We start from the raw sequence: 19,452 nt of genomic DNA, 5'->3' as shown, positions 1-19,452 counted from the left end.
GTCATTTTATTGAGTCAAAATCTTGTTTCAGAACTATGAGCTTTTCTTAGGGAATATCACCTTGCTTGATTTCATTGCCTTGGGACCATTTAGCATTGTTTAAGGATAACTTGGAACTTCATGAAAATTAATGACTAGATCACTTGTATAATCCCTCACTTGGAAATTTGGATGCTTTGAGCTTAACCTTGCTTATTTGAACTTAATTTGGACTTATTATATCTCACTTAGGGGTTGGTAATCATGTAATGGATCATACATTCACAGTTTAGTCCGCATTATTTTTGCCACTCTTTGTAAATTCTGAGTGGCTAGACTCATTTTTAGTCTAGTACCACACCTTTAACCCTATCCATGCTTCAGACCGCATGCATTCTTATGTCATTGTCATCATGTGCATTCATGTGCAAAAAGTATGGAGTATACAGACCGATATAGCTTTTCTTTAATTGAGTTCTTGTGGTTATATTTTTATATTTATGAGCATCTGCTGAGTTATCATGTTTGAGTTTTGTTGATGCAGTTTATGAGACGACAACAGGTTCCACTCCTCCGAAAAAAAAACAGAAAAGAAGGGGAAGGAGAAAGAATGGAACCGAAAAAGTCATTGTTTTTGGATTTATTGTCAAAGCATCTACTATACTTATGATTTTGCTTGGGGTTTGAATTGGTTAAGGTGATCCAATTTTGCTTGGGATTCGATGTGGTTAGGGTAATCCGAGTTAGAGGGAAGTTATGTACCTCTTAATTGGTTTGTGTCTCACTGTGATTTTGCATAATGATTTGCATAATGATTTGCATCTGTTCATATTATTGCTGAACCTTAAACACTTGAGCCACCTAAAACTGCCTTTACACCTAGACCATAATGTGTTCGATATCCTCTTTGTGAGAATGCATGCAACTGTTAATGAATGTTAAAAGTTTAAGTGAATTGATTCTGAAGTTCTTTGTGATTTAGGGATCTCATGATGTCATGGTGAAGTACATTCTTGTACGGTTTGATATAAACTTTGTGATAGTGGTTTGGCAGGACATGATTGAAAAAATGTTCCCAAAAGAATATGTGAGTTCTCAGGTTTTCAAACCTCTTCTCGTGGTTAAGATTTTTGTTTTGCTTGAGCACAAGCAAGAATCTAAGTCAGGGGGGGGGGGATTTTATATATTTTGTTTTATCAGTTTTAAGTCTTTTTTCTCTTTCGTTTTATAAATTTTATTGAGTCAAAGTGTGTTTATAGAGTCTTTACAGTTTTTAGTTTCCTTTCGAATAAATTAAGCCGTTTTGGGATGCAAACACACATTTGGAGATGCAGATTCATGTAGAAGTGGCAGATGTTTTGGATCAGATGGACGACTTTTCACCGTTAGATCGTTCTCAAATTTTTACACAATCTGGATACAGATATTATCTTTCATATGAAAGTAGTTTCAAGGAAATCTAACGGTGCATACAAGAATTATACCCGATTTTGTGAAGACATGTCATTCTGGCGAGTAACTGAAGCAGATGCAGAGATTGGAAGCAGAGAGGGTCTGTCCGATCGGTTCACTTGTAGAACGATCCGTCCACCTTCCTCCGTACGAGAAAAGCATTCCAGAACGTGGTAGATTGATCGGTCCACCACCTGGATCGAGCGGTCAACTTCCCAGACGTAGTTTTAGGCCAAAATTTTATCCAAAACATTCCAGAACCGATCCAACTCGTCTCCAATTGTTTTTATACCCTAGGATTAACTTTTTAGCAGCCATACTTCATATTTTTCAGTTCTGGACATTTTCGTTTTGTTTCTAAACAATTTTGGGGAGAAGAATCCATCCTCTTGATACTTGGAGATGATTTCTAAACCCTTTCTTATTGCTTATGGAATTTCATCATGTTTTCTTCAATGTCTATTTGCTTTGTTTCAATAGATATGTCTGAGTAGTCTCTTAATTGAGTTTTAGGGTTCTAAGTAGGAAATTCAATGATTTGATCGATTAGCTGTCTTCGGGAATTCTTAATCTTTGGGTTCTTCAATTTACATGTTCTCAATGCTAGAATAGGATTGATCACCCTGTTTTAGAACTTATGCTTTTATTGGTTTCACGGATGTTCGATAAAATGCCTGAAAGAATTTAAATTGAGCATTGTATTTCTAACCTACGAGAGTTGAAGTTAGAATGCCTTGTGAACCAAATGAACCTGTTTGATAATGCGAATTTGGCTAGGAAATTACAAATGAGAGTTTAGTAATTGAATAGTTGAATTTAGTAATTAATGTCTTGAGAGAGAATTAGTCTAAACTTATGTTCATGTTCAAGAACGGTTCTTCATGTTTAAATTACTTATTGCTTTTACTCGTTATTCATTGATTCTCTGAAAATATCCTGCTGGCCAATGTCTTTAATTTACAAGTTTAATCTCTTTTATTTGCATTTTTATTTACAGTTCTGAAAAACCAAACAACAAATCTTTTCCTCTTTAGCTAAGAACGATTTGTGCAAGTCTTTAGTGTAACCTTGCTCTCTGTGATTGATCACGCATATACTTTACTTTGGTAAGTTATCTGGTTAAATACTCGAGAAATCAGTGTTTTTCTTGAATTGTGTTTATGGATTTAACATATCTAGACCATTGGGTAAAGGTTTCGTATGATATTTTGTTTTTGTTTTGATAGTTGGATATAAGCTCGGGATCGTTAAGTAACCGCGGTAGCAGCTCGGCATTTGGATTTGAATCCAAATATCACTCATACCCCATCTTCACAGGGTGAAGAATTCATTTCTCAGATTCGCCAAGCAGAGCAGTTTTAGGGAGCGGAAGTTTCGCCGGACACTCATTCCCATGTTCACGGGCTGAAGAATTATTGTCTCAGCACCAAGTCTTTTTGGGCCCAGAATTTTTTCCTAAGATAGAGACTCGAACCCACCACCACAGCGCCTCGGTGCACTGACTAGATGATAATAGAGAAGCTAAGTTTGCTGAGATGGTAGATAGAACTGTTGGTGATGGTCAGAATGCATTTTCTGAGTCTGACGCCAATGACATGGACAAATAAATTGAGAATTCTGAGATGACAAACGCTGGATGAAGATGTGCAAAACTAGTCTATCTTAGACATATATAGAGTATTTGCCAACAACAATAATCAGGTATTTCTTGTGTCTAAAATTTTATTCCTTTATCTCCAAATGTTTAATTATTAAACTTAAATGGCGATTTGGGATAGTTTGGAAACGTTGATGGTGTACGACCTCCTTATCTTCTACGACATAGTGTGAATTTTCATACACCAGCCGATCTGAAGGATTGCACTGGCTATAGGAATCATTGAGATCTTCTTCATCGTTCTTTTCTTCCTTGTTGAGTGTACCTTCATTAACGGAAATCTTTTTTCTACGAGGTCTGAAATGACACATAACCTTCAAGTTGGAGCTTCTTAAATAGCTTCTCAATCTCATAACTTTTCCTTTTGATGATCTTCCGCTGAATATTGATGACAGATGAAAGCATATGCTCCGTCTTGGTCTTTGGCTGAAATTTTTTGAATTTGGGAAGCTCATAAGCAGTGTTGAGGTTGTAAGGATCATCTTGGTTTGGTAAGGCTGAAGGTGCTTGAACCTCCAATGATTGGTCAAGTGCCATTCGACATTCGTCGTTGCTTGTTAAGAATTCAACATCATCATGAAACACTAACGTGGTAAGCTCAACTGAAGGAAGCACGCTCTCTCTTTTGTTTTTCTCCTTGTCCATGAGCCTGTAGATGAAGTGATTGGGATCATTGTTGAGCCTAAATGTTAATGTGGTTACTAAGTGCTTGTAATAGAAGTAGGCTTGGGAGCTGCATGGAGAAAACGTAGAGATATTTAAGACAGGTAGGCATATTACCAATATAGGAAATCTTTGTCTTTTCTCTAGCCATGGTCTTCTTGTAACCCTGAATATAGGTTTCCAAGACACACATGTATTTTACATTATCCCAAATATCATATGTTACCTTATTCCCCAAGACATCTTCATCCTCGTTCACTACTAACACATCCGCTAGCACATTCCAGCGAAGACTAATCTGCCCAAACTAGGGAAAGCTCAAGGAAGACTTGTTCTTAATGCCATATGCTTCACACATGTCGGGGATTGATATTGAGTAAGCTTAAGACTTGTTCTTGAAGTTGATAACACCCTCACTAGCAACAGGGACCCTTGAATTCGTGAACTTATACTCCATGCTGCACAAAAAGTCAATGGTTGGACTGAGATAAGTTGGTCAATTCAATTATGCAATCTCCTTAAGTCCCATCTTGATGAAAAGCTCATCAAATATTTCAAGCATCCCCACTTTTGGAGCAAAAGTCTATCCGCAAAACGGGTTGGATGGATATGAAAGTTAGAGATCGCTTGAAAAGGTTTCTTCTCACTTGGGGTCTGAGGGGCATTAGTTTTCCATTATTATACCTTAATAGGAATCAAAGGCAAATAAGTGACAAGAGAATGTTTATTCAAAAAAATTTGAAGTTCAATTCTCAAACAGTCACATTTTAACAAAAAGGCTAGCATAACCAATGACAATACCAAACAATCATACAAAGAAATAACAGACCACAACTTCAAACAACTTTCACAACTCAGTCATAATCTCAATATTACTCAAAAATCTCATCTTTGAAAAACTTGTCAATAATGAATGGGAACTAAACATGAAGTAATCTAGTGTCTACAACATTGCAAAAGCAAGACAAATAAATTTTAAAAAAATCCCAAATTTAACATGTTTTTAATGAATCCTAAGCCATCAAAACTCAAAATTTCTCAATTAATCTTGCAAAATAAGCACTAATTATCACTACCCATGGTTCAAAAAGTAAAAAAATAAAAATACAAAATCAAGCTATGGGAAATCGACCTAAACATGAATTTTAAAAATAAGCAAACCTTGGTAAATTGATAAATCAGATGAGAGATATAAATGTTACCTTGTGAAAAAGGTAAAAGGAAGTAGAAATTTTTTAACTGACAAACATTAAGGGAGAAAGAGCTTCAAATTTACAAATACAAGCAAGAATTGAGATAGTTGTCTATGTTTGAAGAAGAAGTTATAGAAGACGTTAATGATTAATAGAAAAGAAGAAGAATAAAAATTAAAATCGGGTATGTTACAGGGACAAACCAATTTTGGGTTTTAACCGGGCTAATATCCTTTTCAATTTGCAAAAACTGATGGATCAAAGGTTGATTTACATAGTTTTGAATTAATCGATTGTTATGAAACATTATTTGAAGGAAAAAAAAGAATTCGCCCTACTTTATCCTAGACACGCTTTTCGAGGAGCCGTAAGAGGAGATCTCAAATGGACTTTCCCTATCGGAATAGCTTCTCCGATGTTCTCCTCTCCTAATCCACGTTGCCATCTGTCTTCTGGGGTCTTCTCAGCAGCTAACAGAGTTCATTCCAGCGTGTTTTCCGGCATCCTCTCCAGCTTTTCCGCTATTTATTGTTGAATTAAGCGGAATAAGAAGATAGAGATATGCAAGATTTGAGTAACAAGAATAAGAAAGAGATTGGGAGAGAGGATGAATAGTAACCAGGAATAGAAAAGAGAGAGAATTACTCTTCTTACATCATTAGGTTTACAACCACACATATAAATTTTTTAACTGACAAACATTAAGGGAGAAAGAGCTTCAAATTTACAAATACAAGCAAGAATTGAGATAGTTGTCTATGTTTGAAGAAGAAGTTATAGAAGACGTTAATGATTAATAGAAAAGAAGAAGAATAAAAATTAAAATCGGGTATGTTACAAGGACAAACCAATTTTGGGTTTTAACCGGGCTAATATCCTTTTCAATTTGCAAAAACTGATGAATCAAAGGTTGATTTACATAGTTTTGAATTAATCGATTGTTATGAAACACTATTTGAAGGAAAAAAAGAATTCGCCCTAGTTTATCCTAGACACGCTTTTCGAGGAGCCGTAAGAGGAGATCTCAAATGGACTTTCCCTATCGGAATAGCTTCTCCGATGTTCTCCTCTCCTAATCGACGTTGCCCTCTGTCTTCTGGGGTCTTCTCAGCAGCTAACAGAGTTCATTCCAGCGTGTTTTCCGGCATCCTCTCCAGCTTTTCCGCTATTTATTGTTGAATTAAGCGGAATAAGAAGAGAGAGATATGCAAGATTTGAGTAACAAGAATAAGAAAGAGATTGGGAGAGAGGATGAATAGTAACCAGGAATAGAAAAGAGAGAGAATTACTCTTCTTACATCATTAGGTTTACAACCACACATATAAATAGGTGGGATAAGAGATAAGCTTACAAGGGAAGCTAACAATATAAAAAACTAGCAGTTGACCCGCGCTGCGCGCGGGAGGTTTATAATTTTTTTGTTAATTTTTTATTCATATTGTGATATTTTATTTATTTTAATTGATTTTCAAAACATATTATATTATTTTCTCTTGAATTATTATCTTTCAATATTTAAATTTAGATTAAAAGCATTTTCTTATTGATCATGTTATAAACTAATATTTCACTTTCAATTTTATTTTTCCCTTTAAAATTTTATATATACAATTACATAAGTGTTATTTTTATTCTACCATAAATTTAAAATTTACATACATTCTTAAACTCAGTAACACATTTAAAATTTTAAACTATGATCAATTTAAAATGAAAGTTGAATTATATTATTACCACTAACTAATAAAAATGAAAGTATTTCTTATTTAACATTTCATTTATTTACATAATTTATTTTTATTTATATAAATTTTCTATTAATTAAATAAGTAGCATAAATATGCACTAAATGAATGTTTAAAATTTATTTTAATGTAAAACAAAATGTGGCTTACGTGGATGCTTAGGTGGCATCATGAGAAGAGAGAAAAAGCTAACTTTATATATATAGATGCTAATCTATTTTAACATCCCCCGTATGTATAGTATAGACCAATGTAGAGACGAGCCTAGTGGTCTATACTATCTAAACTTAGTCAATATAGAATAGACCAATATAATGTAGAATATAATGGTCGATTATATCTTGACATACTCAATAAGATCTTGATCAATATTAATAGCGTTTTTTGCTTTTCGGTCTCAATGGCTTGGTTTTCTTTAATAACTTCTATTCGATACTACCCTTTGCTTCTAACTGATTCGTTTTCCTCTCTCGAACTGAAGCTTCCATCGGCGCCGACCTCGTCGTCCTATCTTCCTTCCCCGCCAGATCCGCGAGATCCTCTGGACCCTCCCGATCCCTCGCCGGCTCAGATCCATGGCAGTGTAGTCTTATGTTCCCTGGTTCCTTCCTCCCAAAGTTTGCCACCACCTTGTCCCGTTATGCTCATCGACGGAAGTGTAGCTTTTGTTTGTGACTCCCTTGCTGGACTGATGTAGCAATTTTTACCCGATCAATTAAATTATTGAACCTCAAGGAGCAATTAATTAACACACCAAGAATAATCAAATTTGTTTAATCTAAGCTTAATAAGAGATGAGTTTTGATTTCTAAATGTAACTAACAATGCAATTTAAATCAAGCAATGCAAAACAAGATGAAAGAAAGCAATAATCAAAAGACTAACAAGATTCGAATTGAAACAAAGCGGGAAAAGAATATTACTAAGCAATAATTAAAGACGAATCCTCGGGTTAAGGTAATTGACTAGGAGCGATAAAGAAGCGGATTATGGAGCTAACAACTTCAAACAAGCATTAATCCTTAGGCCATAGACACTAAACTAGACTAATCCATTTCCATGACAATAATCACTTTACTAATCAAATAATCATCAACTTCTTCCAAAGGCAATTAAATGATCAACAAGCATTAATAACAAGTCTATCTAGCCACTAAACATCCTAATCAACATTTTTTCCAATGGCAAGGAGTGTAAAGCACTTAAAAGTTTTGGTTCGGGAATTTCATCGAACACCTTCCGGGCGTGAAACTCCTAAGCTCTAAATCAACATTAACAAAGTTGATTTAGCCTTATTAACAACCAATAAGCAAGGATCTTAAACTATCTAGTCCTAAACTCCATAACCCAACTCCATAAACCAACTCCAAAAAGCTCCTAATCTACCTAACCCAAAGATTCAAAATGACTACTCACTCATGGTCATGAAAGCACAAAGTAATGTGTTTGATCTTTGTGAAATCATGATTAGAGATTGTAGATTAAGAAAAGGAAGAAGTAATTATATTAAAACTTAAAGATTCACTACAAAATCCAAAGAAGAACCTTAAAACATAGCATAAGATCCATAAATTTAGGCCTTGAAACATTTATATAGTATAAGAAATCGATCCGGGTTAACCCGAGATAAACCGGGTCAAACCCAAAGTCTTTATATCCAACCGGTCGATTGTATGGTCGATTGAAAACTTGTTTTGGCGTCTGTTTCAATCCAACCGACCTGTCAACGGACCTGTTGGTCGACTGGAATTCTCGATGGCTTCTATCTTCGTTCTGTATGGATATACTCTCACTACATCAGTCATAACTCATGCACCATAACTCTGATTGGCCTGAAAACACCACCGTTGGAAAGCTAATTCGATTTCCTATCACTTTTGTTCAGAGCTTCAAAGCTAAATCACAAGTTCCAGCCTTCATCTGAGTCGATCTTTGAGGGACTTCGGACTGGATCTGCATCATCAATCCTCCACTTTGCATTCAAACATGTGTCTTATATTATCTTAACCTGAAATAACTTAAAAGACACCCAAAATACACTAAAACACACTCAAAGACACTATATGACTTCTAAAAAGCAAGAAGACTCATTTAGACACTAAATGCAACAAAACACAATGAAAATACAATTGAAACATGATAAAAAGGATAATAAAACCCTTAATAAAGCTGTAAATATGATGTGTATCAACTCCCCCAGACTTGCCTTTTGCTTGTCCTCAAGCAAACAATCTAAATAAAGGCCAAGAGAGAAGCTTGAAGGAGGAATTCAATAACCACAAAATATCAAGCAAATGATTCAAACCAAAGTGATACATTGTTGGGCCAGCGACCTCCCATTCTGCACCAGTATAAGAGAAGGAACAAGGCCAGAACCCAAGTTGAAGCCCATCAGGCTTAAAGACAACAAAGAGAAGCTTCGAGAAGGAAGTAGAGATTAGGATGAGAGGTCTCTACCCTAGTTAATCTTTTGATTACCTTAGTTATGGAATAACTGTGGTTAGTTTGCTAGCTGGCAGCTGACTACTTGCTTTAGGGTCTAACGGCTTTGTGTGAGAAGCTGTATAAAGATAGTAGTAGTAGTTTGGAGTCTAGTATCCAAGAAATTGGTATCGTCTTGTGAAAGGGGTGGGAGAGGTACCTAAGTCTCTCAAGTTTGTATCTTTTTGATCCAATAATAAATAAATATCTTTCTGTTACATTGTTCTTGTTAATTTCTGTACTAAATCGTATCAAACTTGGTATCAGAGCATACAAGATTCTGGGAAAATCACTGCATCATGGGGCCAACAAAAATGGACCAGATGGAGAAGACCGTGGAAGCGATGCAACAGGACATCCAGAAAATCACTGTGTTGGAAGACGATGTTAAGGAGATGAAGAAGCAGCTCGAGAAGCTTGACGCCATGGAAAAGCAGATGGGGAAGTTGGATATCTTGGAGCTGCTCCAGAAACGTTTGATGGGGGAAGAACGGCGCTCATGGGTCACCGAACCAGGCACCAGTGAAGAACCTCTGAACTCAGGCGTCGCGGCGCCAACAACCGAAGTCGCACAACGGCTGTTCACACAGAGTCTGCCGCCAGCGACGACGCAGACAACTACGACGGGGCCGACACTCGCTGTAGCAGAGGCGCACGACAAAAACGAACCATTAACACGCAAAATCGAAATCCCTCTGTTCGATGGGTCTAACGCCGACGGCTGGGTTCACCGCGTGGAACAGTACTTTGAAATGAGTGAGTTTTCCGAGGAGGAGAAGCTCCGCGCTGTGCGGATGTGTTTTGATGGCGACGCTCTCGTCTGGTACCGTTGGGAACGTGAATGCAATCCGTTCCTCGGCTGGGAACAGATGAAGGATCGGGTCCTTGAAAATTTTTCCGTTACACACGACTTGTCAGCAGGTGAACGACTGTTACTCCTCCGGCAGGACGACACCACAACCAAGTTCTGTAAGGATTTTATAGCACTCGCTGCGAGTGCTCCGGAAATTTCAGAGACAGTTTTGGAGATGGCTTTCATGATCGGGTTAAAACCGAAGATTAGAGCAGGGGTGAAGATGTTCGAGCCGCGTTCGCGGAAGAAAATGATGAGCTTGGCTCGAAAGGTGGAAGATTGGTCCGGCGACTCACCAACGGACAGTTCATCGGAGTATTTCCACAAAACGACACCTCGGGTTGGTGTGGAACGCGTGACAACACGTGGCAGCCAAAGCACCAGTGGAGGGGCTTTTTCGTCTTTTCCGAAACAGCCTTCCTTTCAGGAGACTCAAACGGCGTCGCATAAACCTTCGGTCGACAAACCTAACACTTCCACTCATCGACCTAATGACAATCGGCGACCACCATATCGTCGGCTGACAGACGCCGAATCGAACGAGAGGCGTGCTAAAGGCTTATGCTTTCGTTGCGATGAGCGCTACCACATCAACCACAAATGTAAGAGAAATGAGCTACTAGTTCTGTTGGTCAATGAGGGCGACGAAGGGGTGCGTGAGGATGAAGAGCTCGCTGACAACTCGCTACCAGAGACCACGGAGGAAATCACGGAGTGTGCTGTGCTCTCGCTCCATTCTGCGGCGGGTATATCTTCTCCCTGTATGATGAAGCTACGGGGCCAAATCTGTCAGGACGACGTTCAGGTGCTAGTTGACAGTGGAGCTTCGCATAACTTCCTCTCTCACACGGTGGCGTCACGTCTCGACATCACAACCAAGGGAACCAAGGAGTATGGGGTTCGTATGGGTACTGGCTTGTTGGTGCGCGGATCAGGAGTGTGTCAAGGCGTGAAATTGGAATTGCCAGACTATACTTTGATTACCAATTTTCTTCCTCTGGATTTAGGAGGCATCGACGTTATCCTGGGAATGCAGTGGCTGGAGACATTGGGAGAAATGAAAGTGAACTGGAAGGAGCAAGTTATGAAGTTCTCAGTCGGAGACAAGGCAGTGACATTGCGAGGAGACCACAGCCTTACCAATACCGCGGTATCGCTGCGCAGTTTATGGAAAACAATTAAGCGTGAAGGAGAAGGAATGTTGGTGGAATTCAATGGCCTACATCATAGTACATCAGAGACTCAATACCCACCAAACCACGTTGTACTGCCACTACTCGAGGAGTTTGCTGAAGTGTTTGCGGAACCTCAAGGCCTACCACCTTCTAGGGGGGAGGAGCATGCTATCAACCTTAAGGCAGGCTCAGAACCGGTGAGCGTCCGGCCCTTTCGCTACCCTCAGGCACAAAAGGCGGAACTGGAGAAGCAGATCACGACGATGTTAGCAGCAGGGATCATACGGGAGAGTGCAAGCCCTTTTTCCAGTCCGGTTTTGTTGGTGAAGAAGAAAGACGGCAGCTGGAGATTCTGTGTAGATTATAGAGCTCTTAACAAGGCCAAAGTTCCGGACAGCTACCCCATTCCAATGATCGACCAGCTTCTAGACGAATTACATGGAGCACATGTATTTTCTAAGCTTGATCTGCGCTCTGGCTATCATCAAATTTTGGTCAAGGTAGAGGATGTGCACAAAACCGCTTTTCGCTCCCATGATGGCCATTATGAGTTCTTGGTTATGCCATTTGGCTTAACCAATGCTCCCGCTACCTTTCAGTCCTTAATGAATGAGGTATTCCGGCCCTTCTTGCGCAAGTTTGTATTGGTGTTTTTTGACGACATCCTCGTCTACAGCAAGACTTCGGCAGAACATCAACACCATTTAAAGGCAGTTCTTCAAGTTCTACAGGACAACGAGCTGTATGCCAACCGAAAGAAGTGCCAGTTTGGCAGCCAGCAGGTGGAGTACTTGGGCCATGTGATCTCAGCGCAGGGAGTAGCAGCAGATCAGGCAAAGATCAAAGCCATGGTGGAATGGGCAGAACCAACCAACATCAAGGCTTTGAGAGGGTTTCTTGGACTCACGAGGTACTATCGCAAGTTTGTGAAGGGGTTCGGGGATATAGCCAGGCCCTTAACAGAAATGCTAAAGAAGGATCAGTTTGGGTGGAGTGAAAGGGCCAGGGAGGCTTTTCAGCGACTCAAGACAGCCATGATCACAGTCCCAGTACTTGCTCTTCCAAATTTTTCTAAGCTATTTGTGGTGGAATCTGATGCTTCGGAAGCGGCTTGGGAGCAGTGCTCATGCAAAGGGATAAGCCAATTGCCTACTACAGCCACTCCTTGACAGACAGACAGAGACTCATGGCAATTGTCTTTGCAATTCCTAGGAAGGAAGTTTTTAGTGAGGACGGATCAAAAAAGTCTCAAGTTCTTGTTGGAGCAGCGTGAAATCAATATGGAGTATCAAAGGTGGTTGACTAAACTGTTGGGGTTCGATTTTGACATCCACTACAAGCCAGGATTGGAAAACAAAGCAGCTGATGCCTTGTCGAGAAAGGAAGTGGTGCCATCCTTGTTCGCTCTATCCGTTCCTGCTGCCATTCAACTGGAAGAGATATGCGTAGCAGTGGACAGAGACCCCGAATTGCAGAAAGTCATAAAGGAATTGTCAGCAGATAAGGCGACTCATCCGGATTACTCGATGGTACAAGGGAGGCTGCTGCGACAGGGAAAGCTGGTAATACCAAAAGGGTCTCTTATTACTGGATTAATCATGAGGGAGTTCCATGATGGAAAACTTGGAGGCCATGGGGGCGTGTTAAAGACGCAAAAACGCATTGCCGAACTGTTCTACTGGACAGGTATGCTGCAAGACATCAAGCAGTACGTCGCGGCTTGTCAGGTATGCCAACGATACAAATACTCCACTCTCTCTCCGGGGGGTCTGTTGCAGCCCTTGCCAGTGCCTCAAAGAATTTGGGAGGACATATCCATGGACTTTGTAGAAGGCTTGCCCAAATCAGGAGGCTACAATGCGGTGCTGGTTGTGGTGGATCGCCTATCCAAGTACAGCCATTTTTTGAAGCTCAAGCACCCCTTTACAGCAACTGAAGTAGCCAATCTGTTCATACAAGAGATTGTCAAGCTCCAAGGATTTCCAAGGACAATCGTCTCGGACAGGGACAAGGTTTTCACAAGCCAGTTTTGGAAGGAGGTCTTTAGGTTGGCAGAAACAAGCCTCTGCTTCAGTACTGCCTACCACCCATAAACGGATGGGCAGACAAAAGTAACCAACAGAAGCCTGGAGTCGTATTTGAGATGTTTAGCAGGGGATCAACCACGCACTTGGGTTCAGTTCTTACCGTGGGCAGAACTCTGCTACAACTCGTCCTTCCATTCTTCTATTCATATGACTCCATTTCAGGCAGTATATGGCAGGGAACCTCCAACCTTGGTAAAATATGAGGACGGGTCTACTTCTAATGTTGGGTTGGAACAACAATTGAAGGAGAGGGATGCAGCCCTAGCTCTCATCAAAAGCCATTTACACAAGGCTCAACACAGGATGAAGAAGAAAGCAGATGAGCATAGAAGGGAGGTTGAGTTCGCAGTGGGAGACATGGTTTTCTTGAAAATGAGGCCCTACAGACGCAAATCACTAGCTCGCCGTGTTAATGAAAAGCTCTCTGCTCGCTTTTATGGACCATATCAGGTGGAAGCACGCGTGGGGAAGCTGGCTTACCGCCTGAAGTTGCCAACAGAGGCTAAAATACACCCTACATTCCATGTATCCCAGTTAAAGAAAGCAGTGGGGAATCAGCAAGTGGTGGTGTCTGTTCCGGCTCAACTCACTGAGGAAGGAATCTTGAACGTGGAACCAGAGGCAGTTCTAGGCTTCAGACAACACCCAGTCTCAGGTCAGCAGGAGGTTCTCATTCAATGGAAGGACCTACCGGATTATGAGAACTCCTGGGAATGGGGATCAACCATTCAAGGTCAGTTCCCAACATTTGATCTTGAGGACAAGGTGAATTACAAAGGGGGCGGTAATGATACATTGTTGGGCCAGCGACCTCCCATTCTGCACCAGGATAAGAGAAGGAACAAGGCCAGAACCCAAGTTCAAGCCCATCAGGCTTAAAGACAACAAAGAGAAGCTTCGAGAAGGAAGTAGAGATTAGGATGAGAGGTCTCTACCTTAGTTAATCTTTTGATTACCTTAGTTATGGAATAACTGTGGTTAGTTTGCTAGCTGGCAGCTGACTACTTGCTTTAGGGTCTAACGGCTTTGTGTGAGAAGCTGTATAAAGATAGTAGTAGTAGTTTGGAGTCTAGTATCCAAGAAATTGGTATCGTCTTGTGAAAGGGGTGGGAGAGGTACCTAAGTCTCTCAAGTTTGTATTTTTTTGATCCAATAATAAATAAATATCTTTCTGTTACATTGTTCTTGTTAATTTCTGTACTAAATCGTATCACAAAGTCTTCAAAGATAGTTTCAAAGGTGCTTCAATCAATCATCGTACTCTCAAATATTTTCTCATGCCTAAGTTAATGCAATCTTCTAGTTCATTCTCATTCCATTAGCAAAGACTCATAATCAAGTTGAAACATATCTTTAACATTCATTAAAGTGTTTGGCGCGGTCTCGCAAATGGTAAGTGAATCAATCTCAATCGGTTTAGGGTAAAGGCTTTTTGAGGTGGCTTTGTTTGTTTGTTTCTTTGGGTGACTAACTCTCAACTGAAATGAATGCTAGACAATCATGAAATCCATCTAAGACCAAGAACAATTTATGCATACAAAGATTAGCTCTTGTTGTTCTACCCATCTTAGATATAGGATCCTAATTTCTACCCTTTGCAAACCTTTTTCTTTTTTTCTTTTCAAACCACACCCATTGGACACTTTTGGTCTCTTTTCTTATCAAAACACAACCCTCATGATCAAAACCTTATTATTCATTAGCCACCTAGGGAACCCTTTCTTTAAACACTAAACTCTTATTTAATCCAACTTTCTTTGTCAACCTTTGCAAAACTTTTCCTTTTTTGGAGACTATCTTACCCAATTCTTTCTTTTACTTAGGTCCAGAGCTTCCTTTCTTATAACTTTAATTCCCTAGGGACTCCTTTTAAACTCAATGAATAAAGGCTAACACTTCTTATTCCATCCTTTTCTTTTTCTTCTTTCTCCCAAACCCAACCCAAATATACAATCTAACCACCTAACTCTTTCATTCCCTAACCAATAGCTAGCTCATAATGTTCCAAATACTAGCTAAAAACAAGAGCTAATGCCTTGTCGTTCTCGATTCTCTCAAGATTTCACAATCTATAGCATTATCAAGAAGAGGCCTCACTCACAAAATCAATTCAAGGGTTGAAATGAAAGGTAAGGGTTAAGGGTAAAGGGACTTTCGAATCATTCAATAGAGTGGTGAAAGGGTATATGATTCGATTAAGAAGAATTTACCATGAGAATGCATTCAAAAACCATAAGCGAGAGAATTAGATTCAAATTAAGTCCAAATACATAGCGATGCTTCAAAGATCATGTAAGTTTCACACAAGAAGAGATTTCTCTCAAAGAATGCAAAGGTCTAAGCATGAATTTTCATTTCTTTCCAAGATGATCAAGCAACAATGAACCATGATCGAGGGCTTTAATTTCAGTCATAAGATTGAATTTCAACAAGGCATATGAATCATCACTTCCAATGCTTGTGCAAATGCAAGCTATATGCTACTAGACTCAATCCTAAAGATAGAAATGACTATGCAAAACTACATGCATGTTTTTGAATTTTTCAAAATTTTCAAATTTTTTTGATTTTTCTCAAAACAAAGCTATTAACAAATGCAAGACTCAAGAGAATAAAAAACAAAACAAAACACATCATTAGATACCTAGTCCCTCCCCCAAACTTAATTCACACCGTCTCGGTGTGATAAAAGGATGAGGAAGAGACTAACAAAAAAAGAAATTAAAATAAGACTTAAAACGGTATATACAATGAAAGGTGAAGCCATACCTTGGCCCTAGTTGTGAACCTTAGGGAGGAGAGTGAGAGGAGGAGTGGAACTCCTTGGTAGGCTAGTTGGAGGGGTTGAAAGAGTGTGGAGATTGGAATGGTTGGACCGTGTTACACCATTGAGGTTGATGGTGATGACCCTTGAGAGGAACTCTTGAAGTCTATCTTGGTCGTTTTGAAGTTCGGGTTGGATTCTTGCTTTGACACTTGCAAAAGGAGTAGAAGAACCCTTACACTTCACCTTATACTCAATTTTTCCATCTATTAGCTTCAAGGGAAGCAAGCTCATGGTGTTAGAGGAAGGAACATAGTTGGGAGGGTGGGTTTGTTTCTTCTTCTTCTTGTTGGCTTCAAGGCATCTTTTAGCTTTACCTAAATACTCCTCTTCACCATTGTATTTATACTCATCAACTAAAGAGGCTAGACACTCACAATCCATGATGTTTTCATCAAGCTTTATGGTCTCTTTATTCCTCACATTAACAACTTTGTTCTCTTCATGTTGATAAGTCAAGTCTCTAGTCACTTTCTTACTCTTCATATCTTCATGTTGAGAAGCCAAGCTAGTGATCTTACCATTAAGAGCATTGTACATCTCATCTATCTTGTTGTGCATATCGATACACCTCTTACCAAAATCCATATAATCCTTAGTTTCGCATTCTAAAACTTGTTTCAACATGGAATTCACTTCATTATCTTGAGGAGGAGCTGAAGATAAGATTGTCCTTGGTTTGTGAATTGAGGACTTGGTTGAAATCCTTGCTCTTGTTGAACTTGGCATAATATTTCCTGTGAATATCTCCATGTGTAATCGTCTTGTGGTATCTCTAGAGACGATTGATCACATATCTCATTGCACCTTTGATTGCTTTCCGCCAAATTCTCAACAAGTAACTCTCCTTGTTCGATTGTGAGATTTACAAAACTTCCGTTGCTAGCAACGTCCAATCTCCATTTTAGCTCCTTACTAATTCCCCTATATAAAATACTAAGGATAACTTCCTTGTTGAATCCATGATGAGGACAATCTCGAGTATATCCCTTAAGTCTTCCCCATGCTTCATAGAAACTTTCATTGATACCTTGCTCAAAGCCCAATATGTCCTTCCTCACTTTGGCCGTTCTTTGCTTAGAGTAGAACTTGAGAAGGAATGTCCTCTTACAGTCATCCCAAGAGTTGACCAAATGTGATGGTATTGCTCTCTCCCATCGGCTTGCTTTTTCTCCAAGAAAAATGGAAACAAAATGAGCTTGATACTATCATCGGGCACACCTCCAATCCTAAATGTGCTATACAACCTCAAAAAGGAGTCCAAATGATCATATGGATTCTCCATAGCTAGTCCCAAGAATTGAGAGCCTTGAATCAATCTAATCAAACTTGGCTTGATTTCATAAGCATTGGCTTCTATTGGAGGAGGTCGGATTCCATATCTTGACTCATGACAATGAGGAACATCAAAACTTCCTATTGTGGTTGTCTCCTCTCGAGCATAAGTTGGATTTACTCTCAAATCTTGAGGTTGTGGAGCTTGAATAGTGTTAGTGCGAATGTCCACATCCAACACCTTAAATGACCTTGTCTTCCCATTCTTCTTATTTTGATTTGAGTACCTTCGAAAGCACAAGAGAATCAAAGAAGACAAGTTAGTAACAACAAACCAAAGAGAGCTCATCATCTCAACTAGATGTGTGAATCTAATCATATGCGAAAAGTAAATGGCTTAGTCTCAAGCAAAAATTAAATCCTAATGGCTAATTGATATTGCTCCCCAGCAGCGGCGCCAAATTGATGTAGCAATTTTTACCCGATCAATTAAATTATCGAACCTCAAGGAGCAATTAATTAACACACCAAGAATACACAAATTTGTTTAATCTAAGCTTAATAAGAGATGAGTTTTGATTTCTAAATGTAACTAACAATGCAATTTAAATCATGCAATGCAAAACAAGATGAAAGAAAGCAATATCAAAAGACTAACAAGATTCGAATTGAAACAAAGCGGGAAAAGAATATTACTAAGCAATAATTAAAGACGAATCCTCGGGTTAAGGTAATTGACTAGGAGCGATAAAGAAGCGAATTATGGAGCTAAAAACTTCAAACAAGCATTAATCCTTATGCCATAGACACTAAACTAGACTAATCCATTTCCATGACAATAATCACTTTACTAATCAAATAATCATCAACTTCTTCCAAAGGCAATTAAATGATCAACAAGCATTAATAACAAGTCTATCTAGCCACTAAACATCCTAATCAACATTTTTTCCAATGGCAAGGAGCGTAAAGCACTTAAAAGTTTTGGTTCGGGAATTTCATCAAACACCTTCCGGGCGTGAAACTCCTAAGCTCTAAATCAACATTAACAAAGTTGATTTAGCCTTATTAACAACCAATAAGCAAGGATCTTAAACTATCTAGTCCTAAACTCCATAACCCAACTCCATAACCCAACTCCAAAATCCTCCTAATCTACCTAACCCAAAGATTCAAAATGACTACTCACTCATGGTCAAAGCACAAAGTAATGTGTTTGGTCTTTGTGAAATCATGATTAGAGATTGTAGATTAAGAAAAGGAAGAAGTAATTATATTAAAACTTAAAGATTCACTACAAAATCCAAAGAAGAACCTTAAAACATAGCATAAGAGCTATAATTTTAGGCCTTGAAACATTTATATAATATAAGAAATCGATCCAGGTCAACTCGAGATAAACCGGGTCAAACCCAACGTCTTTATATCCAACCGGTCGATTGTATGGTCGATTGAAAACTTGTTTTTGGCGTCTGTTTCAATCCAATCGACCTGTCAACCGACCTGTTGGTCGATTGGAATTCTCGATGGCTTCTATCTTCGTCCTGTATGGATATACTCTCACTAAATCAGTCATAACTCATGAACCATAACTCTGATTGGCCTGAAAACACCACCGTTGGAAAGCTAATTCGATTTCCTATCACTGTTGTTCAGAGCTTCAAAGCTATATCACAAGTTCCAGCCTTCATCTGAGTCGATCTTTGAGGGACTTCGGACTGGATATGCATCATCAATCCTCCACTTTGCATTCAAACATGTGTCTTCTATTATCTTAACCTGAAATAACTTAAAAGACACCCAAAACACACTAAAACACACTCAAAGACACTATATGACTTCTAAAAAGCAAGAAGACTCATTTAAACACTAAATGCAACAAAACACAATGAAAATACAATTGAAACATGATAAAAAGGATAATAAAACCCTTAATAAAGCTGTAAATATGATGTGTATCATGGACCAGAAACGAAGTATTCCCTCACACCCTCGTCGTCTCTGTTCCTTCAGTTTGTAGATTTGAGCTCTTGCTCTTTGGTGGTTTCTTTTGGTGCTTTGACACCT

At 39.0% G+C, this 19,452-nt stretch overlaps 1 protein-coding gene and 1 non-coding gene across 2 annotated transcripts; both read left to right on the top strand.

Moving 5' to 3' along the window:
- The first annotated feature begins 12,479 nt into the window (after window positions 1-12,479).
- On the top strand, window positions 12,480-14,165 carry LOC111832374. Its single transcript, XM_023788684.1, has 3 exons — window positions 12,480-12,926; window positions 12,978-13,211; window positions 13,449-14,165. Exons 1-3 carry the CDS (start codon window positions 12,480-12,482, stop codon window positions 14,163-14,165), a joined length of 1,398 nt encoding a protein of 465 aa, XP_023644452.1.
- Window positions 14,166-17,067: 2,902 nt separating this feature from the next.
- On the top strand, window positions 17,068-17,174 carry LOC111828802. The gene has a single exon (XR_002832562.1). It is a non-coding gene; the product is annotated as a small nucleolar RNA R71 (small nucleolar RNA).
- Window positions 17,175-19,452: the final 2,278 nt, after the last annotated feature.

The sequence above is a fragment of the Capsella rubella genome, unplaced genomic scaffold, assembly GCF_000375325.1.
Source record: "Capsella rubella cultivar Monte Gargano unplaced genomic scaffold, Caprub1_0 scaffold_1, whole genome shotgun sequence".
Lineage (NCBI taxonomy): Eukaryota > Viridiplantae > Streptophyta > Magnoliopsida > Brassicales > Brassicaceae > Capsella > Capsella rubella.
This window is presented reverse-complemented; position numbering and strand designations above follow the sequence as displayed.